At 36.5% G+C, this 20,132-nt stretch overlaps 1 protein-coding gene across 2 annotated transcripts in view; it reads right to left on the bottom strand.

Moving 5' to 3' along the window:
- Window positions 1–20,132, bottom strand: part of TUBGCP5 (tubulin gamma complex component 5) — a 36,048-nt gene extending 15,916 nt beyond the window's left edge. Inside the window, exons 1-10 of one of the 2 annotated variants that reach the window (XM_079128434.1) lie at window positions 19,944–20,132; window positions 17,410–17,463; window positions 17,184–17,292; window positions 7,295–7,391; window positions 6,833–6,912; window positions 5,753–5,888; window positions 3,359–3,473; window positions 2,747–2,836; window positions 2,000–2,093; window positions 931–1,177 (exon numbers count right to left, since the gene is read on the bottom strand). In XM_079128434.1, the coding sequence (XP_078984560.1) occupies window positions 931–1,177; window positions 2,000–2,093; window positions 2,747–2,836; window positions 3,359–3,473; window positions 5,753–5,888; window positions 6,833–6,912; window positions 7,295–7,391; window positions 17,184–17,292; window positions 17,410–17,463; window positions 19,944–20,089 (1,168 nt within the window). In that variant the 5' untranslated portion in view covers window positions 20,090–20,132. Of the gene's footprint in view, window positions 1–930; window positions 1,178–1,999; window positions 2,094–2,746; window positions 2,837–3,358; window positions 3,474–5,752; window positions 5,889–6,832; window positions 6,913–7,294; window positions 7,392–17,183; window positions 17,293–17,409; window positions 17,464–19,943 lie in introns of those variants that run through there. The other variant, XM_079128435.1, reaches the window with a different exon arrangement.

Here is a 20,132-nt window from a genome sequence, read left to right as displayed (position 1 = left end):
CCTCCTATCTCAGCCTCCCAAGCTGCTGGGATTACAGTCGTGCACCCATGGTGCCCGGCTGTATGCTACTCTTTTCAGTAGTTGAAAATAGGATCAAAAAATAAATAAATAAATACATACATACATTTTAAAAAACTACACTGATTAACCATTTAATCCTTGTTATATTGGTGAAGACCAAAAAGTGTGATAACATACTGCTATTGAGAGAATGAGGAAATAGCTATTTTATATATGTTGCTGGCAAGAGCAGAAATGTATTTATCTGTACCTCACTGGAGAGCAAGGTAACAAAATCTAGTAAAATCACAAGTTATCAGATATTCTTTGACCCAGCAATTACATTTTTAAGACTCTACCCCACAGATAATATGCTCCTGAGTTTGATTATTAAAATATGTAAGTGGTTATCACAGCTCTGCAAGTAAGAGCACAAGAGTAGAAATAATCTAAATGTCCATCAAGAGGGGGCTGGGGCTATAATATAGCCATACAACAATACGCTAATTTATAAAAAGGAACTAGGAGGTCCTCATGTACTTTTATGGTATAATCTTCAAAATTTAAATTAGAAAACAATTTGGAGGGAGCAGTGTAGTGACTATGAGGTATATGTTTATGTCTGCATTGCTTATGCATGTCTAAACTGCTTCTGGTGTATAAGAAGCTGAGGACATGGTGTGTCTGGGGAGGGGAACTGACGGCCTGGGGAACTGAACAGGAGGAACAATTTCACTGTAAATCCTTCTATGCTTTTTGAATTTTTAAGAATATGAAAGACTTAAAAATATAAATTCAAAAATAACTTAAAAACTGAATGCATGAGAATTACTTATTTTCCATGTCTTTCAAACCTTACACCAATAAATAACTTGAATGGCATTCCAAATAAGTGTTATGTATCTTATGAATTACAGGATATTGAAATACCATTATTGATGATGCACTTCTCAATTTCTGTAAGTTCCTTTTTGAAGCTAATGAAATATTTGTACAGGGCCCACATGAAAGCCTGGTAGGTTCTAAAGGGAGCTTCAGCTGACTTCTTAGGAATGGAACCACTTCCAGGTAACGGGCTTTCGGAGCTGTGTCCCATGACTTCATCAATGAACTCCTGGAGTCGAAACACAACCTGGCCATACGCTGCGATTTGTTCCAGCACAGATCGTAAACAGTTCTACCACAGAAACAAAACCAATTACATAGAGTCAGCCTTCCATAATATTCAAATTCATTACTCCCCTTAGCATAAAATACTGTTTTTGTGACTGCTTTAAACACCATGTTTAGCAGAAAACAAAGTAATATCATGATGAACATTTAGATTTATATTTAAAAGACACAATGAGCATTAATTTCTATGTAATACAGAATAGTGGCTTATACTTTTTACTTTTGATCCTCCTGCTTCAGCCTCCTGAGCCTCTGGAATTACAGGCATGATACTTTTTAAAAACACATATAAACTATAGAGAAAACAACTGTAGTATATAGCTTTTGCAATATAGAATAAAAGGGGGAAAAACAGAGTGCAAATCAAAATAAAATGTCAGAAACAATATTAGAGAATGGCCTACATACTGTAAAGATGCACAACTTAATTTTGCTTTTTGGATCTTAAATATATTTAAGTTAATTTCAACACTGAAATGTTCTGAAGTTGTATTTCCACTGGGTAAATCCCATTATTTAGCTTAATTCTTTTTCTTAATTTTTTTTTTTTTAGTGTTGACAGATTTTTTTAAAATATATTTTTGAATTGTAATTAGACACATTACCTTTTGTTTATTTATTTTTATGTGGTGCTGAGAATCAAACCCAGTGCTCACATGTGCTAGGCAAGCGCTCTACCACTGAGTCACAACCCCAGCCTGGATTTTTATTTATTTATTTATATGTGGTGCTGAGAATCAAACCCAGTGCCGCATGTGCTAGGTACAACCCCACAACCCCAGCCCCTAGCTTAATTCTTAAATTACAATAAATACATATAACTTACGTGTGTTAGATGAGTTACTATAATATTGTTTCTCACAGTTACTTTCCCATCTATTAACTGAAAAATAAAGAGCTTTTTTACCCCTGAAAGTAACCTGAAATGAAATAAGAGAGACATATGTTTAGTCTAGAAAAATATACATATAGTACACTCAAGAAATTTTTTAGTAAAGATTCAGAATCAGGGGACAAAAAAGGTCAGATGATAAGAAAAAGGAAAACATCAATCTTTAATTACCCAAGACTCAAGATATTTCAACATCATCTTTGATGAGAGAAGTTTGAAACAGTGTTGTCAAAGCACTGCCCCCAAGCGTTTGATGACCTAGAAACCATCCCAGGCCTGAAACTGTCAGAGTCAGTCTCACACTTTCTGGTAGGAGCACCAAGATTGGGTGCTCAGCCATAACAGCACTTAAAAGCTGCATGAGATTCCTGGCCACGGGATTAGGCACAGGCAATTCTCAACACACTTCTCAGTAAAAGCAGTCAAAGACAAACTTTGCTTTGAACTCAGTAAAACAATGATGCCCTAAATCAATAAAATCATATACTAAACTACTTAAAATGAAAAAGAAGCAAATGTCAACATCTTCCAATTTCCAGAGTCAAATTCAAAGTCTGAACTTCATCTCTAAGGGCCCATTTCTGGTTTGCATGTTGGAAAACTCTTAAACACTTTCCTTTACAAAAGCAGTTTTGCTTCTCATTAATAAAGTTTTCCAGACTATTAGTTAATAGATCTTACCATAGGGTTTCCCGAATAACCTGTGTCTCAGTAACAAAAACTCTGTCATCAGGAACATACAACGGATCACTGCTGTACAAGTGTTGATCCCTAGTAGACAGCAAACATCAAAAGTCAACATGAAAGTTTCTAACTTGGTAAGATTACTTACCTCAAAGAACAAATGCAAGTTTGTGCTACCTTAGCTAGTAATCGATCAACAAACATGATAAATCCCCTCTATATTCATTTTCACATGTTGAAATACTCTCAGAGAAGCATTTTGGAGTACTTTTAACTACTGTTTATTGCTGAGCAAATGTTTACAACTATACAGTATGTTTTCTGTAAAACAGTAAGTGTATTTTTGTAAAAAGTAAACTAAGACAAATTAAATAATGGTCTAATACATACCAATACATTCACTTTGAAAATAACACAAAATAAAAACAGCATAATTAAATAATAATTTGTTATAAATGATTTATTAAAATTTGTTTAATTAAAATTGTTTTAAAACAACTACAAGCTTAAATTTCAGATAAGTAATTGTTTAATCACAAATCAAAGCCAAATGTTTAACCATCAAAGTTTATTCTATCATTACATTAAATGAAAAGTTTAACTTCTTACCACACAGCAGCTAAATTGGAGTGCAAATGCAAACTATGTGGAATTCTTGAGGGTCTGGCTGTCCAGTACTGATGGACCACATGCTGTTCTAACCAGCTTCGGCCATCTGGCTCATCTGTTGGAAAGAAAAGTAATGAGTATAAGTTATGGTAGCTAACACAATAATACTTGCCACAAAATCTGAACTTACAACTCCATTCAAGAATATACCTGAAAAAAAATTAAAAAAAAAATATTATTGACATGTTAAAAAAAAAAAGAATACACCTGAATATGGCTTTTTAACAGTTACATAAACCATCATTTATTTAAAGCCACATATATAGAGATACACACATAATATTTAATTAAATCCCACTGACTACCAAGTAAAAAACATTTGTTCAATTTTGAAATGACTATGAATAAAAAGATACAAATGATAAAATCAAATAGTCCAATAACCATTAAAGAAATTGAAATAACTGAAAACCTTTCTGACCATACCCAAACCATTAAGACTTGTACTAAATTCCAAAGATTAGATAATCTCTAGTTTACACAGGCTGTTCCAGAAAAGAGAAAAAGGGAAAGTTATGAGGCTAATATAAGTGTGATAGTAAACCACGTGAAGATATGATAAATAATTCATAAAAGAGTAAAGATAAAAAATATATTGAAAAATCCCTAACTCAATCTAAGACGGTACTAAAAAAAGAATGATCAAAGAAGTTCAGCTCTGAAATTCAGAGGTGATTCAATATTAGACAATTTATTAATGTAGTAATAAGGTAAAACAAAAATTATGGAATTGCCTCAGGAAAACAATAGCAAAATGATAAAGCTCAATATTTGTGATCAAAGACATCTTTAAAAAAGAAATAGGGGCTGGGGATATAGCTCAGTTGGTAGAGTGCTTGCCTGTCAAACGCAAGGCCCTGGGTTCAATCCCCAGCACCGCAAAAAAAAAAAAGAAAGAAATATAAGGTAACTGTAATTTGATAAAGGCCATATACTCAACCAGAAGACCATCACGCTTCATGGAGGAGTTTCATGTTAACAGTCAGATGACTGACTGAAAGATATCTGCAATGTCTAAAACCTGGGAATTAATATCAACATCTGCCAAGAACTCTAAGGGTTGGGGAGAGCAGGAAGGATACGACACTCAGAAGAAAAGCAAGTAAATGATGTCCATGGGCAAGCAACTCACGCAAGGGCAAATAGGAGACACCAACAAGTAACATGAGCAATTCCTAAATCACTAGTAGTCAAGACTCATGCAGATGAAAACAATTCCTAAATCACAAGAGTGCATCTGATCAAGTATTGATAAGATTATGAGAGAAGGAACTTGTATCCCAGCCAAATTCTCACACAGGTCCAGAAGGGGCAGAGAACCTGGGGTGGCAGAGGAACTCAGGGCCTATCATCAAGTGAACAAGTGATAGAAATATGGTAGCTGCAGACTGGAATGCTACACAGCAGGCAGAAACAAACATGGACAGATTTTATAACAGAGTTGAATGAAAAGATTAACAGAAGAAAATTTACACAGTCTAATACCAATCATGTAATTTAAACAGTATCTACAAACTGGTACATGTGTTTTACAAGAACTCAGCATAAGAAGAAGGTAGATAGAAAATACATTAGAACAGGGTCTACAACTAGGCTGGCAGAGAAGGGAGTAAGAATCAGGAAAAAACAAAAGGTTATAAAGTAAAAAGCCCTAAAACAGACTAGAGATGAACTGAACTGAATGGCATTCTTCTCTGAGGTCCAACTCAATAATCAAAAAGAAAAGGAAGTATAACCAGAAAATCACCAGCACCTGGAGTCAGCTTTAAATACTTTGTGCATGTCCAGCAAGGTCCAAGCGCAGGGGATAGGGTCTGGCTGCTGGTGTAGGCCTCAGTTTGCAGCCATGGGAAAACCATTCTTTGTTTCCTCATGTCCAAAGAGAAACAAAGGATTGGGTGATCTAATCTCTAAAGCTGCTTCCCACTCTTTCTAGACTCTATCAGCTCAGAGTTCCTCACAAAAAGACTGAAAAGAGTAGACATTCAAAATTAAAAAATAAATAGTATAGCTCCTTCCATTTAGACAGTAATTTTAGCAAAGTCAATCCTTCAAAGTAAACAAAATAAATGGGAACATTTAGAACTAATAAAATTATCAGAACTGTTTAAAAAAACAAAAAACAAAACAAAACAAAAAAACCCTGCATTCTAAATCCCTTTTCAACATTAATTCTATAGTGCCAGTATTATTACTACTTTTTTTATAAAGTGGCACTAAGGAGCAAATGCAGGACATTGCTATAGTGCTACTTCCTAGACACTATATAAACAAGATCTATGAATGGTTTAAGATTTGTTTTGTAAGTGGGGGTAGAACCAACACATACAATACCTTTCCAGCTGACTCGGGGCCCCAGGTTTCTATTTTGATCTTGTTCTTCTAATGGAGTCCTGTCCACCTGGATCCCAGAGTCCTCCCTGCTTAAGGGCTGTTGAGCATCTTCTTCTTCACTGTCTTCAGACCAGTTCTGATTTAAAAAGGAAATACATGTTACACTGAGACAGTACAACAGTGAAAGCTATTTGGGTTTAAAAATTAAGAAAATTTCACAAGAAAAAAACTGGAGCAACATGGACAGAAAATCAAAACCAAATGAAACCTTTCCCTAAACCTCTAAGTGTTGTGAACACAGTGGCACATGCCTGAAATCCCAGCGACTCAAGAAAGCTTAGGTAAGAAGATTCAAGTTCAAAGTCAGCCTCAGCAACTTAGTGAGGCCCTAAGCAACTCAGCAAGACCCTGTTTCAAAATAAAATTTTAAAAAGGGCTTGGGGGCTTGGGAGATGGCTCAGCTGGTAGAGTGCTTGCCTTGCAAGCACAAGGCCCTGATTTCGATCCCCAGTACCACAAAAAAAAAAAAAAGGGCTGGGGATGTGGCTCTGTAGGAAACTGTCCCTGGATTCAATCCCTGGTACCCACTCCCCTCAAAATAAAATCTCTAAATGCCTATTTTAGGAACAGAATGATTTTGTAGCAAAAATTCCAAGATCGCTGCTGTTTAAGGGATAGTTATGTTTACCCCACTCAATTTGCCAGTACAGAATCTTTATTTTTGGTACTGGGGATTGAATTCAGGGGCGCTTAACCACCGAGCCACATCTCCAGCCCTTTTTTTGTATTTTATTTAGAGACAGGGTCTCACTGAGTTGCTTAGGGCCTCACTGAGTTACAGAGGCTGGCTTTGAACTCAAGATACTCCTGTCTCAGCCTCCCCGGCCACTGAGATTACAAGCGTGAGCCACCATGCCCAGCCCAGTATAGAATTGTAACAAGTTTTCCATAATAAACTTCTAGCTCAGTGCAGAGTGTTCATTTTAGCTAGGATACTTCAGGGCAGAACGACCCACTAAAATTATCTATATCATTTGGGCATGTATTTACATTTTCAATAGAAAAACCAATGCCACTTACTGGTGTGTCCACATTTGGACCAAGGTCAATTTCTTCACCTTCCATCAAGTATTTTCCCCAGTCAAAATCATCTTTCTTTTCTAAAATACAACAGAAAAATCTTATCAGCTGTATGACAAAACCTGAAAAAAGCCAACACTGAGGAAAGAAGTCTAAACAAACCTCAAAATAAAACACAATGAGAAAATAAAACTTCAAAATTTTTGAAACAAACTAATGCTCTCATACATTTTACATTTTAATTAACTCACTCTCAAAAGTGAATTTTCTTTTATGGAATGAAGGTAGTTTAATGTACAAAGTCAGAATTTGCATTTTAAATGAAAATTTGCAATGGCATCCAAAGCAACAGAAGTAGTCTCAGATTTTTACAATTTTAATAAAATCTCAACATCTAAGTAATTAAGCAATAAAATCAGTTTCTCTTTTATTTCTTATATGTTAAACTATCTGGTAACATACCCACTTCTTTCTCTCTTGGTGTTTCCACATAATTGCTGTTTGAAGGAGAATCAGACAGACACAGAAGGAGTGACAGTATGGAATAATGTGCATCTGTCTTTAAAACAAAAATGCAGAACATGAATCAATGAGGTTGGTAAGTGCTTTCTAAACTAGATTGAGTAATGAAAGATAACCCCATGATAGCTACATCCCCATTTTTTTTTTTTCTGGTCTTAGAAAACAAGTTACATCTAAATAAATCCTAACCTGTAGACATTTTTCATAGTTCAAATGAGTACACATAAGGAACCTCAAAGCCATCTAAGGTTTGAGTTCTATACTGCTAACAAGTATGAGACATCTGAATGGATGACAGTCTTTTCTCCTAAAACAACTGTAAAGTCTTCAGAGTATGGTTAAAAATGGATTTTACTCTTGTGGTAATATGCATCATGAAGCTTAGACATAACCAGTCGTTTTAACATAGATGTGATTTTTTTTATTTAACCAGTGTCCTATGTATAACATTCAGATTTTTTCCCAATCTTTTGCTATCACTAACTTAGGTTGTTTCATAATTATGAGTTTATCTATATAATAAATTCCTAAAAAGTAAAATGTTTAGCCAAAGAATATTTGCATTCAGAATTTTAAGGAATGTCAAAATAATCCCCATGAATATTATAATTTTTAAAATATTATACATATTTGTTTTCAGTACAATAGTGTGTATGTAACTGCAAAGAATATAAAATCATCTGTTTTCCATGGTTTTTACTAATCAGGTAAGTGAAATATTACCTCAGTGTTGCTTTGGTTTGCCTTTGTCTTATGGATGAGTGGGCATTTTTTCATAAGCTTAAAAGTCACTTCATGTTGCTTTAAAAAAATTTTTTTTGTAGTTGTAGATGGACAGCATGCCTTTATTTTGTTTACTTTTTGTTTAGTTTTATGTGGTGCTGAGAATTGAACCCAGTGCCTCACACGTGCTAGACAAGCGCTCTGTCAGAGCTACAGCCCCAAGCCTCATGTTGCTTTACTGGAAACTAATTTATGCTGTTCCTAAAAATTTTCAAGTCTCGATACTTTTTACTTATAATTTACAGTGATTCTCATATATCATTCTATTTATTTTATGAAAAGTACTGTCTTTGTATCGTTGGCTTTTTAGTGAAGAGTTACACATAAAAAAGCATATTTTTTATTTGTTCAAATTTTTATGATAGTCAGTCTTTCCTCATTTACAAAACTGATTTCTAGATTGAGCTATTAGCTGTTCAAGAAAAAGTGAACTCAGCAGGCCTGAGTTACTAAAGCCTTACACAGTCCCCAAAAGGGCTTTATTTTCATGAATGGCCCTTGGCTGGTTTCTGGTGATAAAGCTCTTAAAATGTCTGAATTAATCAGTGTGTTGTAAATGTCAGGTATTGAACCATGCTATACTGGTTTGCCTAGATAGTTTGTGCAAATAATGTGACTTATGGGGAACATCTGCTTTCCTCTGGGAAATCTGAAACTTCAGTAGTTTCAGTCACACAGGCGTTACATGCTCAGATGAGTCCCCATCTCTCCCCAAAAGCCCTGGAGTTCTGGGCTCAGAGAGCCAACACCAGGCATCTGACATGGCATGTTAGGAGAAAATGTACAACCACTTGAACCAGACTCAGACATGGAATTATCAGATCAGAAATTTAAAATAACTATAATTAATATGCTAAGGGCTCCAATGGAAAAAGTGTATTACAAGCAAGAAAAGATTTGAATAATGATCCCTAAGGTTATGGGAAGGGTGTAGGGAGGTGCAAGGTGGAAGAAAGGAGGTCAGGTAAGATCCATGCATGCTGTATGCATGTATGGAAATATCACACTGAATCCCATTAACATGTTTGATTAGTATGTTAGTTTTTTAAAAAGAACTGGTGGGTAATGCAAGCAGGGAGATGGAAACTCTATGAAAGAATCAAAATGAAGAGCTACACATAAATCACAGAGCAAGAGAAATGATAAATTCCTTTTATGGTTTCATCAGTAGACTGGCATACCACAGAAAGCACCAGTGAGTTTAACCTTACGTCAACAGAACAGAATATACAAGAACTGTGGGATGACTACAAAGGCCATAACATACCATATTGGGAATATCAAGAGAAGAAATATTTGAAGAAATGATAATTGTCCAAAATTAAAGACAAATACCAAACCACAGAAGTTTAGAAAACACCAAGAGAGCCAGATAACAAAATATCTACACCTAAGCATATCATATACAAATTGTAGAAAGTCTAAGAGAAGATCCTGAAAAACCCTGAGGGTGGGAGAAGGAGTTCCTAAGGGGAACAAGAATAGGCATTACATTAGAATTCTCTCAGGTATCAAAGACGTAAGAAGGGAGCGAGTGAAATACTGTACGTGTTGAAAGAAAAAAACCCAGGAACCTAGAATTCTGTATCCAGCAAAATTCTCCTTCAATAGTAAAGCAAAAATAAAGAATTTCTCAAATGAAAATTGAGGGTATTTGTTGCCAGTAGACCTACCTGGCAAGAACGTTAAAAGAAATCTTTCAGAAAGAAGGAAAATGATACAGGTTGGAAACTTGAACTTATATAAAGAATTGAAGAGCATTAGAGAAGGAAAAAAAAAATGAAGGTAAAATAAAATCTTACATTTTCCATATTCTTAGTTGATTTAACAATAAGCAGCTTGTTCAAAATTATTAATATCACTTTGGTACTGGGGAATAAACCAGGGGCACTTTATCACTGAATTACATCTCTAGTCCTTTTTATTTTGAGACAGGATTTTGCTAAGTTGCCCAGGCTGGCCTTGAACTTTCAATCCTCCTGCCTCAGGATGCCTAATTCCTGGGACGATCAGGAGCGCACTATTATACCTAGCAGTTTATTTGAAATTATAATGGCAAAAAATTATTCAGTGACTTTTGCTTCTCAGTGAAATGAATGATGATTATAAGAGGTGGGAGGGAGAAACTGGATACTCTGCTATAAGGCGCCCATGCTGTGTGTGAATGAAAATTATACAATCATTTTAAAACAGATATAAACTAGAAATAACTATCAGAATGACAGCTGGAAAACACTAAACTATTTGAAAATTAAGCAATATATTTTTAATAATATGTGGGTAAACTATAAATGATTATAAAGCATCGAGTTTGCATGATGTAGTAATGGCAATGCTCAGAGGAGAATTTATATTACTGAATACATGTTAGAAAAAGAAAGATCTGCTCAAGGAAACTAAATTAAAAAAAATGAGAGCAGAGCTAGGTGCAGTGGTGCACACCTATAATCCCAGTAACTGGGGAAGCTGAGGCAGGAGAATCACAAGTTCAAGGTCAGCCTCAGTAATTTAGTGAGGCCCGAAGCAACTTACTGAGACCCAGTCCCCCCCAAAAAAATAAATAAAAAGGGCTGGGGATGTGACTCAGTGGTTAAATCCCTAGCACTTGATATATATATACATATATATATGAATGAAAGCAGAAATCAATGAAATTGAAAACAGAATATCAATTTAAAAAGTCAATGAAACCAAAAGCTGATTCTTTGAAAAGATTAATAATATTGATAAATGCCTAACCATGCTACACAAGAAGAAAAACATACTACATTCCAGAAATGGAAGAGAGGCCATCGCTCCTGATTTTATTGACATTCAAAAGGATAATAAGGGAGTACTATGAATACTTGAAGTCTAAAAATTTCATAATTTAGATGAAATGGATCAATTCCTTGAAAGATGTAATCTACCAAAGTTCATGAGTAATAAATTTTTGAAGACACTCGTATCTATTAAAGAAATTGAATCAACAATTTGAGAACCCTCCAAAACAATGCGCTAAGCCCACATGGTTCTACTGATGAACGCTAAACATTAAAAGAAGAAATGATACCATTTTTCTACAATCTCTTCTATAAAGTAGCAGCAGAGAGAACCCTTCTTAGCTTAATTTATGAGACCAGTCTGCTGAAAAAAATTAAAGAGCTAAAAAAAGGATGGATGAGGTATCTCCCCAAAGCTGCTTTGTTATTGTATAAATATTCCGAGATAAAACTGTGAAAGCTGTAACCTAATCAATCATTCCATCCTAGTTTGAATAAATTGGTGGTAGCTACAGGCAGGTGGGTGTGGCTGGAGGAGGTGGGTCACTGAGGTTGTGCCATATAAGGGTTTATCTTCCCTGTGGGCTCCTTCTCCTGTTTTCTTCTGCTTCCTGGCTGCCTGAATGAACCAGCCCTCTTCTACAAGGTTCTTCTGCCATGATGTTCTATCTCACGTTGGGCCCAGAGCAATGTAGTTGGCCACCATGAACTAAACCTCTGAAACAGATAAAATAAACTTTTTTCCTCTCCTGAGGGTTCATGTTGGACATTTTGGTCATAGTGACACAAAGCTAACACATTTCTACATTAGTTTCCCAAGACTGCTATAATTAAAAGCCATAAATTGGATGGTTTAAAGCAAAAGGCACTTAATTTCTAACAGTTGTGGAGGCTGAAGTCTGAGAACAAGGTATTGGCAGGGCCATGCTCCCTCTGAAGTCTGCAGTGAAAGATTTTGCTTGTTTCTCCCTTGCTTCTGGTAGTTGTGGTGATTGCTAACATTCTTTGGCTTACAGAAGCACAGTTTCAACCCCTGCTTCCACTGTCAGGTAATGTTCTGTGTGTGACCATGTCCAAACTTCCCTCTTTTCATAAGAACACTAGTTATGGGGTTAAGACCTACTCTGATCCAGGATGACTTCATTCTAACTTGATTACATTATCAAAGACCCTATAATGTGGTCACATCCACAGACATTAGGTGATAGAACTTGTACATCTTTTTCGAGGACACAACTCAACCCATAAAAGAGATGGCAGTATATTCTAAATTGAACTAGAGATTCAACACAATCCCTATCAAAATCCTAGCAGGCTTTTTGTATAAATTTATATGACTTTAAAATATACATGGAAATTCAAGGAGTCTATAAGAGAGAAAACAATTTTGAAAAAGGACAAAGCTGGAGGATGTTTATTTGTTTGTTCTGGAACTAGGGACTAAACTCAGGGGTACTTTACCACTAGTTCCTGTCCTTTTCATTTTTTATTCTGAGACAGGATCGCACTAAATTGCTGAGGGCTTTGTTAAATTGTTGAGTCTAGTCTTGAACCTGGCAATCCTCCTGACTCAGCCTCCCAATTCGCTGGGTTATAAGCATGCTCCAGAGAGATAGGCAGAGGGTACTGGTCTAAACATTTATGTTCCCCTAGAAATTCATGTTGAAATACCAACCTCCAAGGCAAGAGCCCTACTGAATGGGATAGTGTCCTAACAAGGAAGCCCCCAGGGGGACCATCAGCTCTTCTGTCAGTTGAGAGCACAGGCAGAAGATGGCTGTGTGTAAACTGAGAAGTAGCCCTTACCAGATACTAAATCTGCCAGGGTCTTGATCTTAAATTTCTATCCTTTAGAACTATGAGAAATAAATTTCTGTTACCTAGTGTATGGCATTTTGGCATAGCAGCCTGAATGAATTAAGACAGAGGACTTACATTCCCCAAGTTAAAAACTTACTGTTTTAGTCCGCTTTTGGCTGCTGTGACTAAATGACCCAACCAGAACAAAAGTAGAGCAGGAAAAGTTTATTTGGGGGTTCACAATTTCATATGTCTTAGTCCATAGAACAGTGTGGCAGAGGGAAGCAGCTCACATCATCAGGAAGCCAAGAAAGAGATTCCACTCTTAGATACAAAATATATACCTCATAGCCATGCCCTCAATGAACTGCTCCCTCCAGCCACACCCTACCTGTCTCCAGCTAGCACTCAGTTAATCCCATCAAGGATTAATTCACTGGTCAGGTTAAAACTTGCACAACCTAATCATTTCTCCTCTGAACCTTCTTGCATTGTCTCACACATGAGCTTTGGGGGACACCTCACATCTAAACCATAACACTTACTATAAAGTTAAAGTAATAAAGACAGGCATACAGAACAATGAAACAATTCAAATCCAGCCTTATATCCTTACTCTGTGTGTGTGTATGTGTTGCTGGGGATGAAATCTCTTGGGCCTGCTAGGAAGTGCCCTACCACTGAGCTACATCTCTAATTCCTGTCCTTATATTTAAGGTAAAATCTTTTTTTTTTTTTTTTTTGGGGGGGGGGGGGACAAAGGTGCCAAGTCAATTTGATAGATAAATGATAACTGAACAAGTGGTACTGGGACAACTGGATATCCATATGTTAAAAAAAAAAAGAATGGGCTGGGGTTGTGGTTCAGTGGTAGAATACTTGCCTTGTATTTGTGGGGCACTAGGTTTGATCCTCAGCACCACATAAATAAATAAATTAAATAAAGGTTTAAAAAAAGGAAAAAAAAAAGAGAAAAAGTTAATTAATACCCTTTTCCTTCAACGTATACAACAAATTAACTCCAAATGGATCACAGACCTAAATGCAAGTGCTAAACCATAAAACTTCAAGAAGTCTTCATAGCTTTGGGTTAGGCTAAGAGTTTTTAGATAAAATACCAAAAGCATAGGCCATAAAAGAAATTATCAAAATGTACTCCATTAAAATTTAAAACTTTTAAACTTAAAAAAAAAAAGATTTAAGAAGATGAAAAGACAAGTCAGTAACTAAAGGAAAATACTTGTAAATCATTTTTTTTTTGATAAAGAACTTGTATGAAAAATATGTAAGTAACTAGCAACTCGTACTACTCAATAAGACAAAATAACTCAATTTAAAAATGGGCAAAAAAACTTGAACGGACACCACAGGAAACATAGTTTGTCTGAAAAGCTCCAAAGTTCATGAAAAGATGTTAAACATCATTAGGTACTAGGGAAATGTGAATCCAACCACAATAATATAGTACTATATCCTCCCTAGGATGTCTATAATCAAAATGAGAGACAGTAACAAGTATTGGCAAGGATGTGGAGAAACCAAAACTCTTATACACTGTTAGTAGTGAATGTAAAACGACAAGATAACTTTGAGAAACAAGTTAGCAGTTTCTTAAAAGGTTAAAGCTAAGCTTACCATATAAAACAGCAATTCAAACCAACAAGGAATGAAGTCCTATGTCCCACACAAAGTGCCCCTGACTCAATCTCCAGTACAGAAAGTTAAAAATAAAAAGTATTAGGGATATGGCTCAGTGGTAGAGGACCTCTGGGTTCAATTCCCAGAATTAAAAAAAAAGTTAATTTGATCTTATTGTAACCGTTTTACTTTACAAACTTCTTAATTTTTTCTAATTGACTGTTTTGTAGTGACACTTAGCTTAAAACATAAATATAGTGCACAACTGTACAAAAGTATTTTCTTTCTTTATATCCTAAGCTTTTTTCTCTTTTTGAGACCATCTAGCTAAGTTGCTGAGGCTGGCCTTGAACTTGTGATCCTCCTGTCTTAGCCTCCCAAGTCACTGGGTTTACAGGTGTGCATCATGATGCTGGCAGGACAACTTATTATTGATGAAAGAAATTTTTTTCTATAAATGTAGTATAACCTAAGTGTACAGTGTGTACAAATTCTAAAGCAGTGCACAATCATGTCCTAGGCCTTCACATTCACTCACCATGCACTCACTGATTCACCCAGAGCAATTTCCAGTCCTATAAGCGCTATCCATGAGAAGTGCTCTGTAAAGTTGTGCCATTTTTTTTAACTTCCATATGTATTTCTTCTGAACCTTTTCTTTGTTTAGATATGTTTAGATACAGAAATACCAATGTGTTACACGTTACCTACGTATTCAATACAGTGACATGCTGTATAGGTTTACAGCTTACAAGCCATAGGCTATACCATATTGCCTATGAGAGCAGTTAAGACATACCACCTTGGTTAGATAAGTTCACTCTACAACACTCACACGGTGACAGACTACATAAAGATGCATTTCTCACAATGCATCTCTGTCGCTAATAGACATGTTTTAATTGTACAAATTAAACAGATTAAAATATTTGCTGTGTTGGAATGGGGGTATTAATAGTACATAGTGAATATGGTCTTCATGGGTGAACAGTGCTTGGTACATAGTAGGTGCTGCAAAAAAGTGTGCCATTATTTTTATTATTCATATTATAGTGTCATGATGCCTAAATTATTCCATTCTACAGTACTATGGTATGTTTCTTAACTGTCCCCAAAGGTCATGTGTTGAAGGCTTGGTCATTTGCCTGTGGGCCTATGGAAGGTGGTGGAACTTTTAGGAGGTGGGACCAAGTGGAAGGAAGTTAGATTATTGGGGGTATGCACTTGAAAGGGACGCTGGGGCCCTAGACCCTTCCTCTTTTTCTTTTTGGTTCCTGGCTACCATGAGTAGCCTCTGCCAAGTGCAGTTTGCCCTAGATGTACTACTGCCTTGCCACCTGCCCAAAGGCAATAGTCAACTGACTATGGACAGAAACCTCTGAAATTGTGAGCCAAAAGAAACCTTTCCTCTTTTAAACTGAATTTCTCAGTTTTTCTGAGAACATTTCCACAGCAATAGAAAGCTGACTAATACAAAGTCTACTTAGAAAGTAAGATTAGTCAAAGTATCTAAAAAAGATCTGTCTCTTCTTCCCAAATGGTCCTTAGGTGTACAGTGCATTTCTACTCCTTAGGGCATGAATTCAGAACACTTTAGCTCCCTCTTTCTTCCTGAAATACCTTTAGAGCCATTTTCTTAAACTGATGGACAATTTTTAAAAAATTATATAGATCTCTCTCTCTTTTTTTTTTTTTTTTTTTTTTTTTTTGCAGTGCTAAGAATCAAACCCAGGGCTTCATGTGGACCAGGAAAGCACTCTACCACTGACACTCCAGTCTTAAATCTCTCTTCTTTATGATACCAATTTCCACAGTGTTAACAAAAAGAAAGCAATCAATAATAGAAAACTCATCAAAAGTTGTTGCGAAGATTAAATGAGTGAATATATGTGGGCAGTAAAAGGTTAAATGAGTAAGTATAGGTTGCCTAAACCCTTAACATCCCAGATGCCTGATGATACTTGATGACCTAGATGGGTTCCTGGCAGATACCTCTTAAACCCTCAGAGGACCCTGCTGAAAAGAGTGTGTCTGCCAAAGGCTTGGACCAAGCTCTATCAGTGTGACCACAGTTAATGTTAACAATGTGACTTAATGTGAATGTTTGTTTCATGTGCTAGAAGCCCTCATTTTGACCTCTGTTGGGCTGGGTCTGAGTAGTTAAGGGCAGCCATAGAGGCACGGCTTGCTTCCATGAATGACCTCAACAAAAACCCTAGACACCAAAAAACTGCCCAAGTTGGCAACACTTTACACATGTTGTCATGCACTGTTACTGGAAGAATTAAGGGGATCCCTGTGTGACTCTACTAGGAAGGGACATCTGAGGCTTGTGCTGGTTTCTGCTCTATGTACCTTGTCCCTTTGCTGAGTTTAACCTGAATCCTTTCACTGCAATAAGCCATAAGAACAGTGAGGATATCAGCTTGAGTTCTGTGAATCCTTCTAGCGAATCATTGTTGTCTTGGGGCCCATGACACACTATCAAAGTGTATCTGGCATCTAGCAAATAAGAATATGCAGTTGTTACCAAGTGCTGAGAAGCCATTTGAAAGTTTTAAAATATCCAGAAAGTGCTATGATTTGTGCAACTGCAGATCTCAATAGCTACAATAGGTTGGAGGCAAGAAGATGATTAAACAAGAACATGACTTTTCTTTCATAACAAACCTGAAGAACACTTTATTTGATGGCAACATTTAAGTCAACTTCCAGGAGATCCTGTTTTAGCTAGTGGACAACACTAAAATAGAATGAATGGTTAAATATTAACAAAAATAAGATGAAAATAATCAGACTGAAAAAAAGTGAAATATACAATAGAGTTCCCCTAATTGGAAGCATACCTTTATTTCCTTTATGCTGGGAAGTGATGAATTTAGAAACTCTTCAGTTAATTTCTTCCAACTAGCAGCTTTGCTGAGATCAGAATGAATAATGAATTTTTCATAAATTCTAAAATATATAAAAAAATCCACTGAAGGTTATAAAGATATAACAAGAAAATTGATAAGAAATCCACATATTTCTGAATATATACCTATGTATACACACACATATAGAATGACTTACCCTTCTATTGTCTTTTCTACTTTATGGCTGTTGACATCCAAGAAACGATGAAATCTAATAAAGATAAAATGTGATTTTTATGCCATTTTTGTCATACAGTTAAGTAGAGTCACCACATAGCTCTCCATATCCCCATATACCCTATTTTTTGCTATACATTTCCAGAATGAACCTCTCTCACCACTACTCCAACACCAGACAGGCAAACAATCACCATGTCTCAGAGACTGCTCAGGCATCCTTTCCTCAGGGCACAGGTGTACCCTGAGCCTCCCAGCCCTGTCCTTTGGTTCCTTTATCTTCACAAAAGGCCCTGTGCCTAAGTCCAGTAAAGCATATTCTTTTTTTTTTTATTAATATTTTTAGTTGTAGAAGGACACGATACCTTTATTTTATTTATGTGGTGTTAAGAATTGAACCCAGTGCTTTACACATGCTAGGTAAGCACTCTACCACTGAGCCACAACCACAGTCCCAAGTATGTTCTTTAGCAAGTACTCCTGATTTTTTTTTTTTTTTCGGCACTAGGGATTGAACCTAGGGGCACTTAACCACTGAGCCACATCCCCAGTCTTTTTTTTTTGCGGTTCTGGGGATTGAACCCAGGGCCCCGTGCTTGCAATGCAAGCACTCCATCTCCTCAGCACCTCTAGCATTTTTTAATGCTTTTTTTTTCTTTTAAGGAGACAACATCTCAATAAGTTGCTTAAGGCCTTGCTGAATTGCTGAGACTGCCTTGAACTTGAGATTCTCTTATCTTTGCCTCCGGAGCTGCAGGGATTACAGGCATGCGCCACCACACCTGGCTTGTTCCTGATCTTTTTAATGCCAGAGTGAAGGCCAGTGAGCCTAAGGATCCCTTCTCTGAGTAACATTTTTTAATTCACAAAATGAAATGCAAATAAAATCAAGTGTATTGAATATAGTTATGAAATTTTTAAAACTGTGATATATTAACAGATATATTTATTTATTAAGTCACTAAATAACAAGATCTAGGAATAGGTCCAATATCTACCATTAAAGTAACAGCAAACAGTATTTAGGAATATCTGCAACAACTAATAGGATATGAAAATAATGTGATTTCTACTAGTGGCAAAGTCATAGATACACTAATACCACTATGGTTTGTTGCTTCATTTGTAACTTGATGGAAATGCTACTTTTCAGTTCCAGGTTAGTGTGATTTTTTTTTTTTCCTCATCTGAATTCACAAATACCTGAATTCTCTTCAGACACTCAGGTTAAGAATCCTTATTATACATCATAATGTTATTAATTCTTGTCTCTGTCTTTCTTAAGGATAGAGGCTATGCCTTATCCATCTCTGACTTTTTAGAGTTCAGAAAATGACCACAATTTTCAAAATGTAAACATGATCCATTAATTTTTTCTATTAGATTGTAGCACCATAAAATAACAGTACTGCTTACTTAAGTCTTGTTTTCCATTGTTTAGTAGCAAAGCCAACAATCTGTACTTAAAAGAAGTAGAATACACTATTTAATAACACATCCAATTCTACCCCAGTAATGGCTATGTGTAACACCACTTTACCTACTGTAATTTAGTTTCTTGACCTATAAAAGGAAATAGTAACTTTTCATGTCTCTCCCAATTCAAAAGTGATGACTATCTATACACTGACATTTAAAATATTAATAAAAAATTACTTGGGATGCAAAATTTAAGTATTTGTACTACATGTTATTTCAAATTTTGCTATTTTTATAAATTACAATTAAGAAATGAGTTTATTTCTGAACTTGACAAGTTTTAAATGAATCAAATCATTCACTATTCAAGAAAATTTTTACTGGGCTGGAGGTAAATCTCTGTAGCAGAGCTTGAGCTTAGCATGCAAGAGGCACTGGTTTCAATCTCCAGCACATAAAATAGTTCTTAGTGAAATTAAACAGGTAGAATGGTAGCATTAACATTCTTTTAGCAATAATTCCATTATGGTAATGATCATAACAGTATTGTCTGATTTACATTTTCCGTAAAGAAAAACAGGAGATGCGACTTCACCTAAATACCTAAAATGTATAAATATTAAGAACTAGTTATAAGAGAACCCACATTAGAAATTGTAGTAGGTGATTTCTACTAGTAGGTTCTAGGTTTACTTACATTCTAGCTGGAGATGGAGGTGTGGGAGACAACAGTAAATAGCTCCCAAATTCACTTACCCATCCATTCAAAAATATGACTTTTGATGTGCAACGTACTGCGCTAAGTGGGGTGGTTTCAGCAGGGAGAAGAGAAGCAGATTCACTCGCTGGAAGCTCAACCAATGCTAACAGGGCCGACTTTTCATGACCGACAATTCACCGTTTAAGCTGCGTGTCATCCGCGATAGGGACCCAAGGGGCACTCAGCGCCGCGCAGCAGCAGCGCCCTCGAGGGTTCCCCCAGACTGACGCGCCCACGCCCCGGTCCCACAGTCCAGCCGCCCAGCCGCACGCCCTGTCGCGACCCCGCCACCGCAGGCAGCCAGGACCCAAGCGCAGAGCTCGCGTGCCGCACACCTGAAGTTGGACCAGGCGAAGTTCAGGGCCAGCTGGAAGTTGGGGTCTGCCTCGTCTTGGAGGCCAGAGACACGCCGGATGAGCTCGCGTACGTCCCGCTCTTGCTGTTTGTCTAGCCGGGTCCAGGACGGCACCAGCCGGGCCATGTCCCAGTCTTTCGGGCCGCGCCAAGTCTCTGCGAAGGGGCAG

Source organism: Sciurus vulgaris (genome assembly GCF_902686455.1).
Source record: "Sciurus vulgaris genome assembly, chromosome: 2".
In the NCBI taxonomy this organism is placed as follows: Eukaryota; Metazoa; Chordata; class Mammalia; order Rodentia; family Sciuridae; genus Sciurus; species Sciurus vulgaris.
Note: the sequence above shows the minus strand (reverse complement) of the source record. Positions and strands in the feature narration are given on the sequence as shown.